This window comes from Miscanthus floridulus, chromosome 11 (genome assembly GCF_019320115.1).
Source record: "Miscanthus floridulus cultivar M001 chromosome 11, ASM1932011v1, whole genome shotgun sequence".
Classification (NCBI taxonomy): Eukaryota; Viridiplantae; Streptophyta; class Magnoliopsida; order Poales; family Poaceae; genus Miscanthus; species Miscanthus floridulus.
In genome coordinates this window covers 74,141,537-74,166,297 of record NC_089590.1, presented here as the reverse complement: position 1 = coordinate 74,166,297, position 24,761 = coordinate 74,141,537, and the positions used below count along the sequence as shown (strand labels likewise).

Genomic DNA, 24,761 nt, shown 5'->3' with positions numbered 1-24,761 from the left:
TAATAGGTGCATGGATGGACATGCAATGGTTTTTATGGTACTTATTGTCAGGCATGATGAACAATTGGTCTGAGAACCGCATCTGATCCATCCATGCACCTATTACACACATGGTCATGGATGATGATATCTCAGGTTGATGTAGAACTGATGATACCCTCAGGTAGTGAATTACGTGATCCATTCAACTTGTGATTGATTAAGTACCAGAGAATCTTACACCTAAGATTCCTAAGATTTTTCTTGTTCAAGTCACAAAACGCCACCTTACGAGTATCTGGATTATAATGCTTCAAGAGCATCATCGCAAAGAACCTGCTGTCATTACTGTCTTGACGAGGGAGACCAGTTATAACTGGCATGCTCCAACTTGAGAAGTCGAACTCGCTCTGTGTGATCTTCAAAATAGCTTCACCCAGCCTTGTCCTTATTTTAGAGGCTACTGGTGTGTGCCATTTTTGCTTATCTTTCAGCGCTGTCGACCCGAAGTCCAACACATCGATTTGTCCATAACTTTTGTTGACAATGTATACTTTCCAGTATGAATTATGGCAGACGGGCAAGAGAATATATGCAAAAAATAACCATGATACTGTGTAAGAATTCAACTACATGTCTAGCTTTCAAAAGTATATGTCTGGCTTTCGAAATATGCAACAACAATATAAGCAAAATACTTACATGCCTGGCTTTCAAAATTTGCTCAGCACTGTATTGTTGTTTCAGTTCTTCAACAACTGAATTAATATTGTAATCTTCCTTCTTAAGCAACAGCAATTCCTATGATGAGAAGATAAAAGCAACATTATAAGTGCACAGAAAAAAGATCAATGAGGATAAAAACACATTATAAGTGCACACAAAATTTTCACTTACAGAAATTTGAGGATACAGGAAGATCCTATAACCCACAGTATCTGGTCCATGATAACTTTCATCATCAATGAGACAGCTTACATACATCGACATCACTGTGTCTTCACAGAAACCTCCCGTTCCAAAGCTTTTGGAAATATCATATCCCGAAAGTTTCCAAGAATCAGTCACTACTTTGTTATGAAGACTCATGAAAACGACACTGGTGTTGGAAATGGAAATAAATCATTATCTGTGCAAGTTTCAAGAACTACTGAACTAAAAGCAACATCTACAAGTAAAGAATGTACCTCGTGTATTCTTCATTGTCAATTATCTTTTCCTAGAGTTGCAATTCCAATTGTTCATCAACCAGATTTTGGGTCCAAGTATCTTCTTTATGGAAAGGGGAGACCAATAAGCGGTCTCTTTGGACTACCAACTCTTTCCTTGCGTTAGCTTTCAATGCCTCTTTGACATTTCTTCCGTCCAACGAACTCTTTTTCTTGGTTCATAGATCATTTCTCTTTAATTCTTTCTCGTTGAACTCCTCCCCATCATCTGAATTTTCCCCACCTGATGTCCCCCCATCCTTGTCATCTTCTTTCTTATTGCCCTCATCCCCATCATTTGATTTTTCCCCACCTGATGTCCCCCCATCCTTGTCATCCTTCTCATGTTCAATTCAAACAATGAAACTAGGTTACAGGCAGGCAAAACCCAGGTTAGGCAGGTAACAGCCCAGGTTCTAGACAGGTAGAATCCTACGCTGGTAAACTCCTACCTTTTGTTTCTTTTTCTTTCTTGCATCTTTATCTTCCAACATCCTTTTTGAATGCATGTATGTAAATGCGCCGCTCAACACGTTATCTTTGTGCTCAAGGAGGAACCATGCAGTGTGTTGGCGGCAAATGAGGATTTCATCCTGCATTTTTATCAACAATGAGCACAATCAACAGAATCTAATCTACAAGAGAAATATGATAAGAGTTGCCCAGTTACCAAAGCTTGTGACTTGCTACAGAAAAGGCAGGACTAACCTCACCAATGTTCTTGTAGTTTCCATCCTTATATCTCATTATGTACAGAAGCGTATGAAAACCACAATCATCACTGTAGAAATAAGAACGTGAGCACGAATTGAGGTATGAAATTAGCAAATAACTTGATAAAGTATGACATTAGGAAATAGCTGAAAATTTACAGGTTCTTTTGCTTCCAAACACTTGGTGTTGAAGATAAGAAGTCAGTACAATTTTGGCCTATTGAAGAAAGAAAGTGTCTCAGTGCGATTATCTGCAAGAGTGTAATGGATCAGTTGCGGCAGCTTAGGGTGTAACGAAACAATATCATATATTTTCTTTGCAAGGCATTTGATGTTGAAAATATCTAACCAGTCCTTCATGACGTTTTGTGGATCCCTCCAAGTCACTCAAGGAATCAAGTACAGTTATAAGAGTTAAATCCGGTTCCACCACAACCAAGGACCAGTGATCTGATGAAAGGAATGGGACAAAAATCTACAAAAAAAGAATCAATCAAATTATTGATGGTTATGGCGTAACGGGCCAATTGGGTCCAACTAGCCCACATCATAAGATCCATATACAATTCCTAAAAAGCTACTGCCATATCTACAATTCCTAAACAGCTACTGCCATATCATGCAGGTAAAAGCCTAGGTTCTAGACAAGAAAAATCCTAGGTTATAGGCAGGTAAAATGAAAGGTTCAAGGCAGGTAAAAGCCAAGCTTTCGCTGGTAAACTCCTAGGTTTCAGCCTCAAGGTGTGGGTGTGTGTGACATAGCCTGGAACCTAGATTTTACCACCCCTAACTTGACATTTTACCAGCCTAGGACCTGCCTACCTGCCTCAAGGTGTGGGTGTGTGTGACACACACACAGAGAGAGAGAGAGAGAGAGAGTTGAGAGTTCAATGAATCCTAAGCTAACAACTATTACATTAAAGAGCCAAATTTAAGAATACAAATAGAATTAAATAGAATTGGAAAATGTACAAACCATTTTTATTTCCGATATGTCATAGTCTTTGAATTCTCTTTCGAGAAAACCAGATCTTTTATCCACCCCTAACAATTGGTCCTAGAAAAAAAGCATGGTGAACAACACTATCTGGAAGAAATAATATATATCTTCAAGTTGACTGCCACACGCAAGCCATAATGGCCACCCTCCTCTCCTCTCTCCGCCCTCCTCTCTCCTCCCTCCTCTCTCTCAGTCGCGGATTCGTATGCAGGTCACGTCGATCCTTCTCTCCTACTTTCTGGCCACCCGAGTAATTGCTACTTATACTGCGAGCTGCTAGCTGTTGGAAAATGAAGAGGAAGCAACCAGTGGGTGTTCGATGGAGTGCCAAGTCATCGAAGGTATGTTTTCAATCTCATCGGAATCTCGCCGGATCTGCTGCTGCTCGCAGGTTCAGGGGGGGATTGTTCTATGGCCACTTATATATGATTTTGTGTTAGAAACAGGGCCATCCCGCAAAATGAGGCAGGCAAGGCCAGTTGGTCAGTAGACAAGGAAACTATAGTAGGTCGAGTTCTTAGTTCAACATTAAAGTAGGCATTTTCACGGGGATTGAAGTGAAGTGGGTGCATTGCCTGCTAATATGAACTTCTTTATTGGAGTGAGTTCATCAACAGCTTGTTTTGGGGGAGAGTCGGGTATGGTTCAAGCTAATATCTAGTCAGCTATGGTTCAAGCTAATATCTACTCAGCTGTTCCTCGACTTAGGCTATATAATCCATCTTAGGTACAGTAACCTAGACTCGAACTCACTATACAGGTGTTCCTTTTTAGATTCATCACGAGCTTCGGCCCATCCTGAGCTGCAGCTCATCCTCAGCTGCCCGCTCTAGTCAGCTGAGGATGGCACCGGGACATCAATGGGAGAGTGCTGAAGAAGTGGCTTTGTTCAACCAAGCTCGAGGGCACGAAAAAACGAGGCGGAAACATGTGAAAACAGGTCATGAACGAGCCAAAATGGGCCACGAATAGGTCACGGGCCCTGGTCCCACTAGGGCGGCCCGTGAGACCTGGGGGACCCACCCCTAGGCCCCCACATGAAGAGTCCAAGGTTCTGTCCATCTGTGAAAAAACACGACTCCCGCGTGGCACCTGAGCGAAAACCAGTGCTGGGTAAAAACGTGGGAAAACTACATATCACGTGGATTTCCTAAGGTCCTAGAAAACGTAGTAGAGAACCATACGGAAAACTACAAGAACCCCTAGGAGGGAGGATCCCTCTTAATATAAATAAAAAATATTAAATCATACTACTAATTTTTGTTGTTGTGAAATATTCGGGGGGGGGCATGGCCCCTGCTAGCCCCCCCTTGGCTCCGCTAGTGGCCCCGGTGTTCTCGCCTGTGCCAAGGAAGAAGCATGGAATGAAGCCCTAGTTTCGGTTGAATATACCTCTATGATGTTTGGTGTCTTGCTTCTATCATATATACCGTTGTGTGACTTTTGGTAGATTCAATCGGATGAAAATAATTTTTATATCAAAATTGTAGCCCCTCGAGTCAACATTCGGTATTATACTTACCGTCGCCGTATAAAAATGTTATTATGATGCACCGATGATATCACTTATAACCATTATCATGTACGTAAATTATTTTCAGGTACCGTAGCTCAAGAAACGGTACTGGACTTACCGTCAAATTATACAAAAGTTATGAGGAAACACCAGAGATATCACGTGTTACCGTGCATGTCTAAAGAAGGTATGGGTGCATACAGACGGTAGTTCCTATCACCGTTGAGATGTATGAAAGTTACTTACATGTACCGTGAGTCAACATTCGGTATGCCACTTACCGCTCCCGTATAACAACGTTATGCTAATGCACCGACGGTAGTACTCCTAACCATTCACATGTATGCATATTACTTTCAGGTACCGCACTACAAGATACGATACTGTACTTACCGTCACATTATATCACAGTTAAGAGTAAACATCAAAGATAATGGTCATGACCGTAGGTCTCTAAAGAAGGTATTGGTGCATACGGATGGTTTTCCTCATAACCGTTGCCATGTATTAAAGTTACTTACATGTACCGCGAGTCAACATTCGGTATGCCACTTATTGTCCCCGTATGGACCGAACCTTGGACTTTTCGTGTGGGGACACCTTGGGTGGGTCCCTTGGTCTATGAATATGTTCCTCCCGACCTCTCCCTTGAATCCATGTAAGCTACGCCTCTACTTCAACACACATTCCCACCCAACCGGATCTACGCGACCTCATCGGTGACCTCAACGACCCATCCCCTAACAGCTTTCCCACAGCTCACAGTCTACAGTAGCTTTTTTCCATAGCCATAGCTGAACCAAACACACCCTAAAGGTGCTCGTCTTCCTCAGGGGTGGAGTTCTGAAGTCGCCTTCGTCAGGGCTCGCAGGGCAGTAATGAAGCTCTATCTACCCTCTTCTCTCCTTTCGTGCCGAGCGCCGATGTGCAGAAGGCTGTCAAGTCCGTCAAATAGTCATTGCTCCAATGCGCAGAAGGCTTGCTATATCATCCAATCTTACCAGCTCACAGATGAAGCTTCGGAAGCAGCCGGAGCGAAAGGCTCGCCAAAGAAACGAAGCAAGATCCGTGGTGAAATCAGAACAGATCAAGCGACCAAGGAGCAAGGTTTGTTCCCCTTCCAGTCTTCCTCTCCCTCCCTATGGTTTTCTGTTTGATTTTGAGGGGATGCTTTGGTTAGGGTTAGGGTTTAGTGTTGATGCCAATATAACTCTTCATCGGCAAATATTCAAGCAAACAAACTTGAATATTACTTTTTCTCAACCATTGTTCATATGATAACTCTGAGTTTTCGTCAAGATTTTCTAAACATTTCAGCTATTTCTGCAAATATCCCCTCTTCTTTCTAATATGGCCAAACTTATTTGCCCCCGGCCCTTAAAATGTTTCTTAAACCTTTTCAACTTGATATTAACAATGTCGATAGGATCAGAGCTAGCCGTATATTTAGTCCACAATCTCTGCACAGTAGGAATAAAATCTTCACTTTTAAACCAAGCAATATCAAATCTAAACTCATTTTTGCTTTTAGTGTACCATCACTCATAGTATCCAAAAGAAAAATATTATGATCAGACAACTCTCTAACAATTTACCTCACAGTGACAAGTGGGAAAATGTTTTCCGACGAAGAGGACATAAGTACTCTATCAAGATTTTTGAATTTAGGGGGACTCTGATTACTTGACCATGTATAGAGACCACCAGTCATATAGATCTCTCTCAAACCAAGGGTGTGCATAATAGAATCAAAGATTGTTGATGCATGAGACAAAACGGTAGGTTTATTTTTTTCACTACTATGTCTCAAAATATTGAAATCCCCATAAGGAATATAGATAACATTGCTTGGTTTAAAATTCTACAAGAAATTCTTCCTTAAACTCTTAATGGGCAGCCCCATAAACAGTTAGCAAAGCCCATTGGCACATTTTTGCCTTGTCCCACGAATTAAATTGCACCATATACCCAACTTGACCGTTTGCACTTCCAATGTTTCTTGTCTCACTCCCACAAGGATTCCTCCAGCCCTACCAACAGAAGGGGTCCATTTCCAAAGAAATAAACCATTAGGATCAATCTTCCTCAAAATACTCTGATACTAGTATTGAAGCAATCTTCCTCAAAAGGTGTCGGAAAGGCAAGAATCCTTTGAGCCTGAGACTTTTAAAGTCGTTCGACTCTAATCTCTCTTGAAAAAGATCCTTTTCTACCTCCAGTTGAGAAAAGATACCCTTCTTGATTTAGAATGAATCCAAGTCCCTTTCTCCCGGTTGGCGCAGACTACTGCTTAGGACGTGCATGAGGCCGCATAGATCTAAAGCTCCGTAAAATCTGAAGCACGCCGATGCTTGCATGTGATTTTGAATTATTGCCTGCAAGGTCTCTTCCATCCAGCAAGGAAAGTACGTGAAGTGTATTGGAAGATATACAACTCTCTATACATTGGTGCACAGGATGCACTTGTAGCTTCTTATCTAGCCTTGGAAGACGATGGTGATAACATCTTTAGCCGTCTAGAGTTGGCAGCGGTGACTGGTAACATCGCACCAAGAGCGGTGACTGGCAACAGAAAATTATCAGAACTCCTAGGGGCTTGGGTGCCCCTCAAGTATATTTGGGGGAGAGAGTTCGGTTAGCAGAGACCTCAGTAATCTATTCGAAACCAGTAGTTTTTCCCCATCATGGGCCAAAAGCATGCAACCAAAACTGTTCCAACAACATGTACTCCTCCCAAGCCAGTCGGGTGCCCGTAGAAGCACGCCACCGCATGTTACTATGCAGCGAGAGAGACCGTGAGTCACCAAAATAGTTCCAACAACATGCTTGCCACCCTAGCTAGACAGCCACCCGCAGCAGCTCGCCAAACTAGGGTACCGCAAGCTGCCGACCAGCCAGGGAGGCCACGCATCATTGAAACAGTTCAAACAAAAAGCTAACCACCCTACCCAGCTAGCTGCCCGCAGCAGCCCGCTGAAGCACGACACCGTAGGCTGCTCACTAGCCAGGGAGGCCACGAGTCAACAACACGCTGGCCACCCCCGCTAGCCAGCTAGCCAGGGATGTCACGCTGAACTCCTAGTACGGTCACATAGCGTGCAGCCACTAAAGGCCACACATTGGCTAGCCATGGCCTGCCAGCAACAAGCTGCAACCAGTCGAAGCTGGCCATCGGCCAACCGCGGAGGCCGGGGGGCGTGACCGACATTCTGGTGGAGCCTTATGAACGGGTCATCGAAAAACTAGTGGTTTCAAACCATTTTACCTGAGGTCTCTGCTAACCAAACCCTCTCCCCCTAATATACCTGAGGGGCATCCAGGCCCCCACGAGTTTTGGTAGTTTTCTGTATGGTTCCTTCAGGCGTTTTGGAGGACCTCAGGAAATCCTTGTGATATGCAGTTTTGCCTGGTTTTTGCACAGAAACGCTAGTTTCCGCCTTGGAGGCACCCGACAGTCGTTGTTTTTCACGGATGGACCGAACCTTGGACTTTTCAACGTTAGGGCACCCATTGTCAACCAAATACTTCAGTATAAATTCTGAGTCAAAGGGACATGTGGGTTCCTTTTTCTCCGCCCTAGTGGGACCGGGGCCCATGACCTGTTCATGGCCCGTTTTGGCCCGTTCACGACCCATTTTCACATGTTTCTGCCTCATTTTTTTGTGCCCTCGACATAGACTAACTTGTCATTTTCACCGACGTCTTGGGGCCCGGCATGGCCGTTTTGACAGCCCGTTGGCTGTTTCCGCCCGATTTTGGCCTCCCGTGGCCTGTTATCGGCCTGCCATGAGCCGTTTCCGCCTAGCGCCTTGGTGGTTCAGAGTCAACCATCCATGCTAGGCATCTAAGTCTCGTTTTCTACCCCAACATTGCCTCAGCTCTTTTTGTTTTGCATCATAGGCAGAAAGAAGAAATTTTAGCCTTAGACTCATCGTCATGTCTTATTGCTTAGTTTCGCAGTCGTTTGCCCAGGGTCTCAACCAGCAAACACTCACTCCCTACTACACCAGAGGGGCATCCCCCTCCTAGGAGTTCTTGTAGTTTTCCGTATGGTTCTCTACTACGTTTTCTAGGACCTCAGGAAATCCACGTGATATGTAGTTTTCCCACGTTTTTTCCCAGCGCTGGTTTTAGCTCAGGTGCCAAACGGGAATCGTGTTTTTTCACGTATCGACCGAACCTTGGACTCCTCATGTGGGAGCCTAGGGGTGGGTCCCCTAGGTCCCACAGGCCACCCTAGTGGGACCGGGGCCCATGACCCGTTCGTGGCCTGTTTTGGCCCGTTCATGACCCGTTTTTGCCCGTTTTCACATGTTTTCGCTTTGTTTTTTCGTGTCATCGACTTCGCCCGTTTTAACATGTTTCCACCTTGTTTTTTCATGCCCTCGATTTAGACCGACTTGGTCATTTTCACCAACGTCTTGGGGCCCAGCATGGCTCGTTTGGACAGCCCGTTGGCTGTTTTCGCCCGGTTCGGGCTCCAGCTTTCTTCGTTCCAACAACGGGCCAAAAGCATGCAACCGAAACTGTTCCAACAACACGTACTCCTCCCCAGCCAATCGGGTGCCCATAGAAGCAGGCCACCGCAGGCTACTATGCAGCGAGAGAGACCGTGAGTCACCAAAATAGTTCCAACAACATGCTTGCCACCCTAGCCAGCCAGCCACCTGCAGCAGCCCACCAAACCAGGGCACCGCAAGCTGCCGGCCAGCCAGGGAGGCCGCACATCATCGAAACAGTTCAAACAAAAAGCTAACCACCCTACCCAGCTAGCTGCCCGCTGAAGCATGACACCGTAGTCTACTGACCGGCTAGGGAGGCCACGAGTCAACAACACACTGGCCACTCCAGCTAGCTAGCTAGCCAGGGACGTCACGCTGAACTCCTAGTACGGTCACATAGCATGCAGCCACCTTCTTCATTGTTCAACCTCCTGCAACCTGGCACACTCCGCCGCCATGCACATACCTAGAAGATATATATTGTTTCCTTCCATAATGTTGAGGTTGAAGGAGTGGAACTTGAGCCTGATTTGACCTATTCTGAATATCCTATCCAAGTTCTGGATCAGAAAGACCGTGTTACTCGAAGGAGGATAATCAAGTTCTACAAGATACAATGGAATCAACATTCCGAAGAAGAAGCTACTTAGGAATCAGAAGATTACTTACTAGAAAAATTTCCAGAGTTTCTTGTGTCAATATAGAATAGAGTAATGTTAGTTGAGCTCGGTTGTTGCCAGTTGTGTTTTGTAAAGGGACCTCAGCTGTTTTATGGACATATTTTTGTATGTGTTCGCGCGACACATTTCCTTTTCCATTACTTACCCTATGGCTTTGAATCTCGGGACGAGATTTCTTTTAGGGGGAAGGATTGTAACACCTCGGGTGTTTAAATACTAAAACCTGCCATGTCATCATATGCATTGCAAAGCATTTGGCATTTAGTGAAAATTTTGATATAGATACACTAAAACAAGTTTACCTTTATGTGGTATGTGTTGAATTGTATTGTTTGAATCAAGTTCAAAATTTGGTTTGGATTTGAATTTTCAAGAAAACCCTGATTTTTAGTATTTAAATCCTACCCTGAAAACTCATTTCAAAATCTAAGCATATTTTGGGGTTGAGCCTAAAAGCAAAAGTGTTGAGCTTGTCAAGTTATACAAAGTTTGTTTTTGGAGTTTTCAAAGTTGTTATGAAAAATTTGAAGTAATTTGAAAAGGCGAAATTTGTTAAATGTCCCCTATTTGAATTCAAAATTTCATTTCAAAATGTAGACCAAATTAGGGGGTGGTTATAAAAGCAAAGTTGTAGAACTTTGGATTTTGAGCAACTTTTATTTTTTGAGATTTTTGAGTTATTATACAAATTTTGGAGTAATTTGGATTTTAAAATGAATGGCAATTCTATAATTATAGTGAATAGCGCTCGCCGCCTAACTGCATCGCCGGCGTCCTTCTCCGGGCTTCCAGTCACGCCTGTGGCCGCCCTCGGCTTCGCGCTGGCACGAGCAGGGCACTGCGTGTCGCCTCCTTGCATTTTTGCCGCCCTATAAAGCTCAGGCGTCGTCGCCGTTCTTCCTTTCCCTTGCTCTGTTTTTCCCGTCGCCTCAGCTCAACTCCGGTGAGCCCGCACCGTCGCTGTAGTGCCTCCACCATCGCAGCTAAGCCAGTCCCAGTTCCGTCTCCTTCTTGCGAACTCAGCCAACCAACTTTGGTCGCTTGATTCCGCCGGAAACCCGCTGTGCGGACCTTTCTTCCTCGCGGGCGGCAACCTCACCGGTGATCCCGTTTCACCGCGGCCAGCGCTCTCCGGTGAGTCTTGGCTCTTGCTCAGTGTACCTACAGCTTTGTCTCGATGCCGTGGTGCTAAATACCTCATTGTTTGGTCAATTTGTCCATCACAGTCATCGGTTCATCGCCGTCATCGTTGTTTGCGCCACCGTGATCACCGTGGACGTCGACCAACATCTCCGTTGATCCTCCGACTTCGCTCTTTGCTCCATCGCGTTTGGGGTGAGCTGCTGGACCTTCCTGTGCCATTTATTTGATCGCTACCGGGCTCCTATCACCGGTGTAGTGTCGCTGAGCCACCGTATCCGCCATGACCGGTGGAGTGCTTGTATCGTGTCGTAATTAATCTCAGTAGTGCCACAAATCGATGCGCCTAGTCATGGTGATCGTGTTGGTGTCTTCGCCGTCGCTGTTGGTCTCACCGGCGGCGAGATTACGTCGGTCAGCGCCGTCGTCGCCGTAGTCAAACGCCGAAGGTTGAAGATGACAAGTGGGGTCGGTTGTTAGTGACTCGGCGTTCAAAATGATTTTTCTATTTTTCAGATTTAAATGAATAGTGATATGATTTGTTATTTTTGTGTAGAATTATTTAGAGTTCCAAAAATTATAAAAATTTTTGTGTGACCTCTCTGTGATGTATATTATTTAAGAAAAATATGAAATGTTGATTTTCAGCACTTTTTGAATGTGATAAAAATTGCTCAATTAATTACTAAATGAGTTTCCATAATTTTTCTAGGCTTAATTAATTATCCAAAAATTATGAAATTTGTTTTGCCACTTACTTATCATGTGATGAACCTTTACTAGAATTTTGAGCTCAATTATAATAAGTTGATCTATTTCATAATTTTGAATTAAATAATTAATTCATAAAAGCAAATAGTAACCTTTAATGATTTTGGTTTTTCTTGAATTTTTGATTGAGTGATGACCTTGGGTCATTAGTTGATAATGATCCTTGGCAATTGAAGTATGTGTTACGAAAAAGATTTAGTTAGTTTGACTTGCAACTGTACCGCGAAGGAAAGTTGTATTCGAGTTATTAATTTTTGCATCCATCATCGAGCATCATGTTTCGTATCCCGCATCATGTTAAACATGGCATTGTTACTACGTGTAGTGAACGAAGGTGAACACGTGGTAGTTAATCAAGTTGCGGAGGAGATTAATCCGTCTGTTGAGGTCGGATCGGATAATTGTGGAACGTCGCAGGAACCTAACTTTTCCGTCAACGAAGGCAAGCCCCTGATGCATTTAACCCTACCTTGTGTTTTACAAATTTTATCGCTTTTGCTTTTATATACTGCATTAAGTGATTAGGAGTCCAGTGAAAACCTAATTGGTGCATTACCAACCTTATTTTTTCATATCTACCTTGTTACCAGTTTTAATTCATAAATGACTAGTTATGCTTAGTCCTGCTTAGCCGGGTGATTACCTGTCACCCGAGAGTTTTAAATGGATCTTTGGTTACTTATGTTATTATAAGATCTGAGCATGTGAAGTAATAAATCTAGACCGAGCGGACTCGATGTGTGAGAGCCACAAGACATGGAGGTCTTGTGAGCGGCTTCTTTCCGCCTATGTCGATTAAGGTCCGTCCGTTGTTGAATTGCATGAGGTGAGACTTTGTAGTACTAACCACATACTCCGGTAAGCCTTAACTCGGCTATTCTATTACAAGAATGGCTACTCGCGCACTGGGAGTGGAGAGATGGCGGGAATAGCGTGTACCCACGTGGCAATGGGCTGGATGGGTGGAGTACTGTATTCTCGGGTGGCGCGGACCCGTTCTTGTTTTAGAGGATCCGAGAATAGGTTGATATATGTCAGTCGGGGACCTGCATATATCGTGTGGTCTGGAATCCCCAGCTGGGTTTATAATCGGTTCGAATCGTCGTTGCTCCTCGGTTATGGAGACTCAACTCACTGTTCATCATCGTAGTTAATAACTAGAACTTGAGTAAGGTTTGAGAAAGAGATTGATATGAAGTTCATGATCTCATTACGGATCATGGCAGATTCATATGTGGTACTTATAAAGTTTTACATGTTGAAGTAAAGAATTTTGTTAAAGAGCTTTTACGTAAAAGAACTTTGATTATTGCTAAAGCCATACCTTGAATCCATGAGCCTGCATTCCTGAGTCGTCTCAGTTTTTATTTCGGTTAAGTCTTGTTGAGTACTTTTGTACTCAGGGTTCGTTGACCCTTGTTGTAGGTGAGCCTCATGAGCAGGTCTGTTTTGGACCTTGCTGCATGACTGTTGTTCCTGTCGATGACGATAAGTGAATGTGTGATCCTTGGGCAGAATGTTTATTTTATGTGTTATGTTTATGTTAATTATGCCACTCCACTACTACTATGGTTTGTAATAATTATCGAACTTAGTTTGTAAGGTTTGAAACAACTGGTTTGTAAACTAAGTTATCGTAAGACTTCCGCTATTTTACTCTGATGTATATATTTGAATAAATGTTGTAATATTGCAATGACTCTGTAATGTGATCTTGCTTGGAAATCGTGGATGATTCGGGGTTCCCTGAGGACACCTGACAGACTTCTTAAGTTACCAGGAACATATGCATAGTCGTCAAAGGTCGTTGGACAGTGACAAGTGCATGTGGGTCCTATAATTTAGGAGGTTCTGCCACACTTCAATTGCTACTGGTGTGCTCAGTGCGGGCGTAGCTAGATCATCGGCTGTAGGCCGTATGAAAATTGGATGTCCGAGGTACAAAATCGAATTTCCAAGAACTGAGGTCCGTAGGAGTGATAAAAGAATCGAGCCTTGACTACCTTAAAAGTTGTCTAAAATTTCGTTGCCCAATTATGGATCTCGTAAAAGTGAAAAAATGGTGACCATCACGAATGCAAATATGGATCTGTTTTGTTGATGTCTAACCTTACCATAGCTAAGGTTCAGCGAAGTATGGTGGCCACTGAAAGTGTGGCCAACAAAATCTGGTGCCATACTTATGAGCTGCAGCAAAGTTTGACGATTAAAGAGCTATGACAAGTTCTAGTCATAAGTTCATGGCGATTTTTTTTTCACAAAAATCAAACACGAAACTACATGAATGCCTTAGAGTCAAAAGAGCAACGCGTAGATGAATAATCGCAAGTCGCAACCACCAATAATCGGCTAAACTAACTTATGTGCTGTCGATGCGGGACCCACGGGATACACCGCAAGGAAGAGAGGAGATCTAGTTTGATTAGGATTCCTCCCATGTAATCCTAGTGGTAATACTACCATGTAATCCTACTAGGACTCTACATTGTAAACCGACTAGGACTCTGGCCTCCTGACTATATAAAGGAGGGCGGAGTTCCTAGACAGACTGAGGTAACACAACACTTTATAATCAATCCAACGCAAAGGCTAACGCCGACCGGACGTAGGGCTATTACTCGATCACGGTCGAGGGCCCAAACCAGGATAAATCGACTGTCTCTTGCGTTTACCGTCGAGTTCTGCATACGCTGAAGCCCGAACAAACTGCCCCGGGTACCCCCGTGGCAGGCTATCGGTGGTAAAACATCGACATGTGCATACTGGAAAACAACCCCATATGTTCACAAAAAAGGGAAACAACCCCATAACATCAACTCTTCAAACATGGTGTTGTCCAAACTTCACAATAAGAAATATACAAGCAAAGAGCAGATCATTTACACATCAATCCCCATCATTAACGTATCAAAGAACTCATGTATGCCTCATATGTCAACTCAATCATACACCATGAACTTTAACAAAATGGCACCAATAGCAAGTAAGATAGGAACCAATCAACAAATAGACACCAAGATTTATGTGAAAACTCCTTGCGAGAAAAAACTACGGACGACACGAGCAAGCAATCCACTATGAAGATGAATGATACGAAAGGTGAGAGCCAACAAGGCTGGGGAAGCTCCAAATCCCAATAATGTTCACTTCTCTAGTGCTGGATCTGGTAGATCAAAGTCTCATCATATCCTCTCTCGAATCCTAACTCTCTCCCCCTCAAAAGCAGATGAGCAAGCCCCACATATGAAAGGGATCTCGGGTAGCTCTTTTGAGCTAAAATGAACACTTTGTGATAGGCCCTCCAAAGTTGCGGATTTCATAAAAAGTTCCTATACATCTAATCAAATATATGAACACTATTTTGCATATGTAATTGCTCAAGTGAACCTCAAATTTTGCATATGTAATTGCTCAAGTGAGCCTCAAATGGTGTCAATAGGAGTTGTAACATCACACAACCTTTGAAACGGAGAAAAAACTAAATTTTTTTAGAAGTTCAAATTTCTATACGAATTTTTTTTCCCATTAGAGCTTTTGGAACAAAGGTACGGATTCGTTCAAAATTTCTATGAAATGAGCTATCCAATAGGACTTTTGAAGAAAATAAGCATATAAAGTCCAACCTCATTTCTTGTTTTACTATGTCTTAGGATGCTTGCTTACCATCCAAACGCCTCATTCGTTATTCTTCCTCATCCTGTTTTCTATAAAATTTTAATTGGATAGGCACGCCGATCAAACGTTTTTCCTATTCCTGATTGGCGTCAATTTTGATTTCTGAGTGGCACATCCTACATTGAAATCTCGTCGACGTCAATTTTGAGTTCTGAGTGGCACATGCTACTTGAATGGCAACCGTGCTCGATCTCATTTCAGTACGCGCGAAGCAATCGCGTTATCCCTCCACCTTGCCTGCCGGCAACGTCTAACACCCTTTGGCACAAGCAGCACAAAAGCATGCTCCGCCCCGGTTTGCTCGAGAAGAGACGGAAACGTTCCATGATTTCCTGCAGCGATTCCAGACTAATGATCAGAAACAGTCGGTTTCTTTGCGTCTCCCCCCTCCTCCCTTTCGTGGCGATAGACAAAAAGGCTAAGCAGATCACGCGGGTCACTGTCAACTTTCGCTTTATCAGCTCAGAAATCTCGTCGAAATTAGTCAGTTGACGACGACCCGACGCGCGCATTTTCTTAAGCCGAAGCATCGGAATCTTATCCGGTGCCCACTCGCTCACGCGAGGGGCTCGTGTTCCAGCCTTCCAGGCGCCTCTGCTGCCTGCAGCCCGCGCGCGTTGTGAAGGCGTGAACGGCAGCTCGGCCTCGTCTCGGCGCAGGCCCCGTCCGCGCCGGCATCGCGCCGCGGCCGCCGCGCGGGCCATGCTACGTTGCTGCCGCACGACACGTCACTTCGGGTCGTTCTTTTTAAAAGGCGCCCCCCGGACCCAGACTCGCCGTCACCGCTCACCACTCTCTCGCACCTGCTACCCGCCTGCTCTCTCTGTCTGACGCGCCGCCCCTCGCGATCGATGATGGCAGCTGCGGCGTGGCTGTGTGGACTCCTCTCACTCCTGGCCCTCGCCGCCGCCGCGTCGGCGGCGGATGGGGTGGAGGGTGAGTGGGAGCCGCTGATACGGATGCCGACGGAGAAGGAGGGTGACGCTGCTGCTGCTTCTGCTGCTCCGGCGGTTGAGGAGGATGAAGTGGGGACGAGGTGGGCCGTGCTCGTCGCCGGCTCCTCCGGCTACGGGAACTACCGGCACCAGGTGAGCCCGCGGCGGCCTCATCTCTGAAGTGCTGTGAGGGCCTAGGGGGCAGAGACTGGAGAGCATGGGATGGATTTCCCCTCCTGCTCATGCCTGTTAGCTTGATACTGTTGCGACTTTCCGATTGATTCGAAGCGTTTCGAGTTTCGATGCTTCGAATTTGTGGGGATTCAAAGCTGATCTGCACTTCCGTTCGCTATGTGAGTTTAAAATTGACTGTATAGACACGGTTTGCCCGTGAGATTTAGGTATGAAGGACCGGGCTGTCCGATCCCTAGTTGCTTTGCTTCGTTAGAAAGGTCCATACATGATTTGGCTCAGCTGTTTCGGGTGGTTGCTATCTAGGTGGATAATTATAGGTGCGAGACATGCTTCATTGGTGACAGGAATTTTGTTTGACTGAATATCTGTTAGGAATGTGGGGGCTATTTGAGGTACATTTTTTTTATATTACGCCTGGATTCTAATGATTGAACGTGCCACATAAAAAATAATGTTCTGTCGTGCTTTCTTCTGCCACGCATAAAGCAGTATATTTGTTTATTGTGTGTTTGCTACAAAATATGTTGTATGCAAACATTATGACTGCTTACTTAGGGAATAATGGTACACTTGATGCTTGGCAGGCCGATGTGTGCCATGCGTACCAGATACTGCGGAAGGGAGGAGTGGAGGAGGAGAACATTGTGGTGTTCATGTATGATGATATTGCCCATAACATTCTGAACCCGAGGCCTGGGGTTATCATTAACCATCCTAAAGGCGAAAATGTCTATAATGGTGTTCCAAAGGTAAATACTTGATGTTTCTTCACTTCAATCTCAGTTTTGCACAAGTGCATGAGTAGCCTACCCTCAAAATCAAAATATGATTGTGCTTTGTGATCACATATGGATTGGCAGCTCCAATTGCTCATGTTTGGCACCAACTTGATCAACTTCACATTCATTGCAGGATTACACAGGTGATCAGGTCACTACTGAAAACTTCTTCGCTGTCCTCTTGGGCAATAAAAGTGCTATCACTGGAGGGAGTAAGAAGGTGATAGACAGCAAACCTAACGACCACATCTTCATCTATTACTCAGATCATGGGGGTCCTGGAGTTCTTGGTGCGCACTTTGAACTTACTGTGTAAGGGATGTTGTTCAGTTGATTTTCTGTATGGTACTTAACTAAGCAAAAATTTAGGTATGCCAAACTTGCCATATCTGTATGCTGGTGACTTCATCAAGGTTTTGAAAAAGAAGCATGCTTCCAATAGCTACTCAAAAATGGTATAGATCCTTCATTTTCTTCACTCTAGAAAAGTCCATTCTGGAATTGATACACTTTACATTGAATGTCAGGTTATATATGTTGAAGCATGTGAAAGTGGCAGTATCTTCGAGGGATTAATGCCTGAAGATCTAAATATTTATGTCACAACAGCCTCAAATCCAGTTGAAAATAGTTGGGGAACATACTGCCCTGGGATGGAACCATCACCCCCTCCTGAGTACATTACCTGTTTAGGTGATCTGTACAGTGTTTCTTGGATGGAAGACAGGTAAGACCATAAAACTCATTTGAGATCCACTGCTGTGCAACATTATTATGTTAGATCAAAATAAATTCTAGCTTTTCTACACTCGTGGAAGGTATATCTTATGGAGCCTACATATTTGATATGTTGTTTTGCCATTTTTAGTTATATAGTGTGATACAATTCAAGTTATACTGGGTATTTTTATGCTTGGACTATTGTGTTATTGCCCATGATCAAACTGCCTTTTTTCATGATTGGTCCATTTGTTTTATCTCACTTGGTTCATTCTACGCAGCTAAACTTTGCGTCAACATTGTTATTTGGAGCCTATTCAGAATTCTTTTCTAAATTTGTACATACATGTCATGTGACATGTCTTCATATCGCGTTAAAGAAATGCTACTCCCTCCAGTGTTCTAGTTCTGTCCAACCTCCAACTTTATAAAAAAATATATTAACATCTACAATACCAAGTAAATGCACTATCAAGACATATTTCATGGTGGATTTCGTGAATCTCATTTGATGTTGTACATATCTGTGTATTTTCTATAAACTTGGTTAAAGTTAGAGAATTTGACTTAGGACAAAACTACAGCATTTTAAATTTTGGAACACAGGTAGTACATAAGAAGGTATGTGCGGTTGTTATTTAGTACAATAGTCATCCACTTTACTAGTATTTAAGGTATTGGCAGATCAGTCTTGAGTCCTAAGTGGTAATAGCAAATACATGTAAAAAACAGTAGATAATTGAAAAAGTTGTGGAAGTATTGATTGTCGAACAATCAAAGGACTGTTAACAAGTAAATGCATAGTGCTTTTATGTTTTTCTTTTCTTCCAGTCAATATGGCCTGAATATACAAGCTTGGTAGTAAGTACTTATGACTATTATACCTACTAAGCCTGCTCTTTTGAACTGATCTGACTCTAATTGGCAGTCAAACCAACAATCTAAAGAAGGAAACCATCAAGGATCAGTATGAAGTGGTGAGTCTCAAGCACATCCTCCATGTTTAATAGCAGTTTGTCACCTGCTTTGTTAGGAAGGTAGAAATGAGAACTTTAAAAAAACAAATAATTTGTTGAGCAGGTGAAAACAAGAACCTCAAACTCGAATAAGTACAAAGAGGGTTCTCATGTTATGGAGTATGGTGATAAGACCTTCAAGGATGAGAAGCTTTTCCTTTATCAAGGTTTTGATCCTGCTAATGCCAACATGGCAAACATGCTGCTTTGGCCAGGCCCAAAGGGTGCAGTCAATCAAAGAGATGCTGATCTTCTCTTCATGTGGAAGAGGGTAAATCCTAGCTATTCTTTCATTCTCCCCATAATCATTTTAACTGTTCCTCTAAAAGAACTGCAATGATACACATTTGCGGATTCTATAAAAAAAATGGATGCTATTCCAAGTAATATTCATGGAATATATCATGCCAAATAGGAATATTGGCTGTTTGTTGTTTTCCGTTCTTGTCCTCTACTTTGGTGAATTCAAACATGATGCGTTGTTGCACTAGGTAAAAACATGCAGAAACCATTTCACAGATGAAATCTCTGTAAATGACTAGTTATTTGTTCTTGAAAAGTATGCTACTTGGTACATTGCTTGATATATGTGGCATCATTACATTGTGTTGTTACAATAAAATAGTTTATTTCTTTTTTTATAACCATCCTTATGCTCATCTCCATGGGTTAGCTGGTAGAGTTGTTTATTTCTGTTTACTTGGTTATCTTCCAGAAATTCTTCACACAAAAGATCAGGCTCTTTTTTTTTATTATTGTGTGTGTTGTTGATGATGATACCATGGGTATGCTTTAGTTTTTATGACCACTTTATTTCTTTTGTTGGAACACGCAAATTTAAGTCCTTAAAGTGCTCATTTGAAAAACAAGCCTAGGGGCTAGCAGCTGGCACATTTTCTACCTATGTTTTAGAGAAATTTAGATAATAATTGACAAGACAGTTCAAGAAAGGGGTTTTGCTTGTTCCATCACTGGCAAAAAGCTGTTGTGATTTTTCCTCCAAATTCAAACTATCACCATTAAAAGTTGAAACGATGTGGCTTGTTTGGTATAGCTTAACTAAGTCGTGTAGATGGGCTTCATACTTCTTAGAGAAGATAGGAGGAAGAACTAGCTTTTTAATACAAATGTGGTCTTGGTGAGAGGGCTGTTGCGATAGCACCACGCTTGAGAGGGTTAGGGCTGGTACATTCGTCTTGATGTCAAGCTCACTCCTCTAATACCAAGCTGAAGTTTTGCCAATCACTTGTGGTAGCCAGCAGCCTCCTATTATTGTTGCTTCCTAATGTTCAGTTATTTCTTTCAGTATGAGCAGTTAAATGGGGAGTCTGTAGAGAAGCTGAGGGCTCTCATAGAGATCAAAGAAACTGTTCAACATAGGAAACATCTTGACAGCAGTATCGATTTCATTGGGAGGCTTGTCTTCGGATTTGAAAAAGGGCCTTCAATGCTTGAGGCCGTTAGAGCCACGGGTCAACCATTAGTCGATGACTGGGATTGTTTGAAGAGGATGGTGAGTATACTGATTTTTCTTATTCGACTCTGACATAAGGCATGCACATGAAGTTCCTTGCTATTGCACATTCGCATTCAGTCAGTGTCCAGTTGAACTTATTTAATCTTGATGGCTTTTGCTAGGTGCGGATTTTCGAATCCCATTGTGGTTCACTTACTCAGTATGGCATGAAGTACATGAGAGCGTTTGCAAACATTTGCAACAGTGGTATATCTGAGATGAAAATGAGGGAGTCAAGCATCAGCGCTTGCAGCAGCTACAACTCGGCGAGGTGGAGCCCGATGGCTCAGGGACACAGCGCTTGATGATAAAGATCAATAGCAAAGCCCCCCGAGGTCTGCTGCCCCCAGTGCCTGTGTGCGAGCTCGTATCATCTGGGGACCGTGTGAACCCATGATCACTTGTATATATCATCATGTACTTATGTTCGTACTTATGTAAAGTAATGCCTAGTCTGATCTTCATCCAACTACCGAAATGATTAAGATCAGATGTGAATGCTGTTGCGAAGGATGATCGCAAGTAGGCCATAATCAGTGGGCCAAAAAATGATGACCCAAATCAAGGTAGTACTCCTCGGATAGCCCATATCTATTGCTAACAAAATGAGATAACATTACATGTGCTTTACGAAGCATTTTGCAGGCCATGCTAGTAGACCAATCTCTTTTCCGAGCCCATCCCTATGCCAACGTCTGAGAGTGGAAGCCCGTTCCAGTGGCCAAGCTAGCCTGCATCGAGACACCAGTTGCATGAGGTTAGTTAAGGCAAGGCCTCGATCCCGTGTGCATGATTGCACGACGCTTAGCAGGTCAGGGGGGCTTACATGTTTTTCTGAGGAACGAGATGAACACCACGAAGAGCGCCAGTCCTGCCAAGATGCCGACGATTATGGCCACAGTCCTCCCAACATCATCCTGCGAATAATCTGTGACCACAAGAGGACATCGCATCATCGGATGCAGGATTAGAATAGCATATGCAAAGTTGCGCACTAGCGGCTTGCCCGAGTGCTCCTTTTGTTTTATCGGGAATATATTCATCGGCACTGGGGGTGGTTGGCCGCCGCCGTCGAGCCCCAACAATCCCACAATGTGCGTGCCTATCGCTGCCGCGCAGTCCTAAACCTGATAGGTATGCTTGGCGATAGGCATTTTTTGTTTAGTCTTTAGTGGCTATTGGTGGATCAGGACAATGTTTTGGATCGGTATATACGGCTAAAGAGAGAGAAATCGACGGCTAGCTTACGGCCGAAAATGCTTTGCATCTGCAGGTGACGATGCAGGGCCATGCAGGAAATACGAATCTAGCATAATCAAATTTACTCTTTTGGTCCTTTTTTTTCGGATCAAGAAGGAATGCAGCTCCTTTCATTACTGTCACTTCAAAGCATCTACTACCTGATTATACTGGGTCCAGTTGTATCGCATGCGGTCCACTAGAAACTCCAAGATGATTAGCATACCAAGCCCTTGTTTAGTTCGCGAAAAGTTGAAAATTTGGCTACTGTAGCACTTTCGTTTTTATTTGGCAATTAATGTTCAATCATGGACTAATTAGGCTCAAAACGTTCGTCTCGCAATTTCCAATTAAACTGTGCAATTAGTTTTGTTTTTCGTCTACATTTAATACTCCATGCACATATCGCAAGATTCAATGTGATGAGTACTGTAGCACTTTTTGGAAAAACTTTTCACGAACTAAACAATGGCCAAACCCCCATAATATATTGGACCGGATTGTGCTGGAGCCGCTACTGATTTGACTGATGAGGTGGAATGGAACAGAGAACGGCGCGGTGTCACTTGTCAGCAGTCAAGTGATTGCTATCTTGTCTCTGGCCGCGTTTAGATGGGCACCGAATCGGCGCCGCCGTTTTTCCTGTAGCCACAGTAGCTACAATGTTGTTTCGTTTTTATTTGGTAATAATTGTCCAAATGTTGACTAATTAGGCTCAAAACGTTCGTCTTGCAAAGTACAACCGAACTGTGCAATTAGTTTTTGATTTCGTCAACATTTAGTACTCCATACATATACCGCAAGTTTGATGTGACGGGGAATTTTCTTTTTGCATAGTGTCAAATTCAGGAGTTTGGGGCAACTAAACATGGCCTCTTTCTCCTTTGCTGTTCTAGACAGCGTCCTGTGCTAATCTAGATAGCGCGTTCGAGCTATTGCCTATTGGTACCAAAAATTTTCAAGTAAGGCCTTGTTTAGATCCCACCCAAAAATTAAAAATTTTCAAGATTCTTCGTCACATCAAATTTTGCGGCATATGCATGGAGCATTAAATGTAGGTAAAAAGAATAACTAATTGCACAATTTACCTGTAATTGGCGAGACGAATCTTTTAATCCTAAATAATCCATAATTGGACAATTTTTGTCAAATACAAACGAAAGTGCTACAGTAGCCAAAAGCCAAAAATTTTCGGAACTAAACGCACCCTAACAAGCACGATTGATCTAGACAACTGAAAATTAAGCCGTTGGGAGTGAGCTTTCCTGTGGAATTACTCGCCAAGTTGCCTCTCGTCCTGATCGCCATCCATTGGCATGCGGCATGCCCATAGGGAGAAAAAGAGTGAAAGAGGACATATTCTGCCTCATCTCTTTGTTACAAACTTTGAGATGTTTACCTATCGCCTACTGGAATCAATTCCTGCTGCAACTCGAGATGGGCACTCGCAAATTGCGATCCGTAGCACGCGCACTAGGCAGCACTAGCAGTCTAGTACTGCAGCATCAGTATTTTCGCCGTGTCGAAGGCTCAAACGCAAGGGCAAAACCGATAACAATTTGCGTTGGAAAATAGTCTGTGCGTACGGCCGTACCTTGTGTCGGGCGGAAGTAGTAGCCGTTGGCCCAGTACCTGACGTAGCACTGCGCCAGGTAGACGTCGGCGGCCAGCGCGGTGCCGCAGGTGCCCTTGAGCTGGCCGACCGCCTGCGCCAGGCACGCCGTGCAGTCGGCCCCCGCGAGGTCGCCCAGGCACTGCGCCACGCCCTGCACGCCGCCGGAGCTGCTCACCTTGTACCCGCCGCTGGCGCCCACGCCCTGCACCTGCTGCAGGTCCCCGAGCACGGCGTCCCGGTTGCTGAGGAACCCGCCGTCGCTGCTGCTGCTGGTGCTGCACTTGCGGTACACCATGGCGGCGTCGGGCGTGCCCAGGAAGTTGGTGCTGTCGTACCGCACGTAGCACCCTTCCAGCTGCAGCGACGCCGCGTACGCCGCCGCGCACACCTGGCTCAGCTGCGCCAGCGCGTCCCGCACGCACGCCGCGCAGTCGGCGCCGCCGCCCAGGTCGCCGCGGCACTGGTACAGCCCGTACGCGGCCGTGCCGTTGGCACCCGCCGTGAAGCTGTTGTACCCGGCGTTGGGCGCCGCGCTGGCGATGGAGGCGAGGAGCGACTCCAGGTTGCCCTCGAAGGGGGTGCCCGGCTGGTACTTGGACGGCGAGCAGCCGGCGTAGATGAACGTGCCCGTGGCCGCCTCTCCGACGCCCGCCGCGCCTAGGCCGATGATGATGGTGGCGGCGAAAACAACCGCAGCGACCACGCGGGAGCGGCAAAGATGGCTGCGCGGGCGATGCATGACTGACGATGAGACGGAACTACGCGCGTTCTTGCCGTGCGTCGCTGGGTTCGATGGCCCTGGGGCTCGGGAGCAGTGGCGATCGCCCGATGCTTTTCCGAGTCCTTGTCTAGGCAGTGCCAGTGAGGAGAAAGGTGATGGTGGGGAGATTACAGAATAAATGCGCGCTTTCGTTGCGCTTGGGGAAGCCGCAGGACTTTGTGGTGCGCGCGCGGCCTCTCTAGAAATTTTATACTACGTCGTTCGAGTCCACACGACGATTCCAGCTCGAACGGCTGGCCGGTGACTCTGGTCTGGCTCCGGTCCATCCGGCATCGTCGTCAGTCAGGCGAGAGCGAGACTACACGAGGCGTAGGCACAGGGGAACGAACGGCCGTCGGTTCTCCTTCTCTGTCTCCCCAGCTGGCGATAAGAGTGCAGCATGGGCAGTTGCGTGGCGCGACTACGACTGTTGTCGCAGACCGGTGACGCCTTGACATCTACCGTCATTAAGCCAGTTTGCTTCGGCCGCCGTCCAGGCCGTCCACGTTTGCACAAAAATTTTGCGCCGTTTGATCTCAGTTTTACAGTTCAGATTTACTCTTCCGGTTGTTTACTGTTGCTCCACATGTCGCCTCGGGCCTCTCCATCCCGTGCGCTCCGTCCCCGCGCCGCCGTCTCTCTCCCTCTCTCTCTCTCCCCGTGTGGCGGCGAAACGGCTGGGCCCCTGCGTTGGCCACGCTCCGACGCGGCGGCGCACAGGCGCGACCGGATTCCGGCCATGGCCGCAGCCACGGCGGCGGCTATCCCCTCCCCCGCGCTTCTCTCTCTCTCCTCTCCTGAT

General features: G+C 44.9%; 2 protein-coding genes and 1 pseudogene across 2 annotated transcripts; 1 reads left to right on the top strand and 2 right to left on the bottom strand.

Moving 5' to 3' along the window:
* Positions 1-131: 131 nt before the first annotated feature.
* LOC136492210 (uncharacterized) lies at positions 132-15,888 on the bottom strand (annotated as a pseudogene).
* LOC136491217 (vacuolar-processing enzyme beta-isozyme 1-like) lies at positions 15,733-20,809 on the top strand. The gene is made up of 9 exons (XM_066487460.1): positions 15,733-16,272; positions 16,899-17,063; positions 17,227-17,383; positions 17,463-17,548; positions 17,621-17,820; positions 18,742-18,790; positions 18,894-19,100; positions 20,136-20,342; positions 20,468-20,809. The coding sequence occupies exons 1-9, from the start codon at positions 16,036-16,038 to the stop codon at positions 20,648-20,650; spliced, it is 1,491 nt and encodes a 496-aa protein (XP_066343557.1). The 5' UTR covers positions 15,733-16,035; the 3' UTR covers positions 20,651-20,809.
* LOC136491218 (plasmodesmata-located protein 8-like) lies at positions 20,732-24,289 on the bottom strand. The gene is made up of 3 exons (XM_066487462.1): positions 23,179-24,289; positions 21,172-21,273; positions 20,732-21,076 (listed from the first exon to the last, which is right to left on the bottom strand). Exons 1-3 carry the CDS (start codon positions 23,936-23,938, stop codon positions 21,072-21,074), a joined length of 867 nt encoding a protein of 288 aa, XP_066343559.1. The 5' UTR covers positions 23,939-24,289; the 3' UTR covers positions 20,732-21,071.
* Positions 24,290-24,761: the final 472 nt, after the last annotated feature.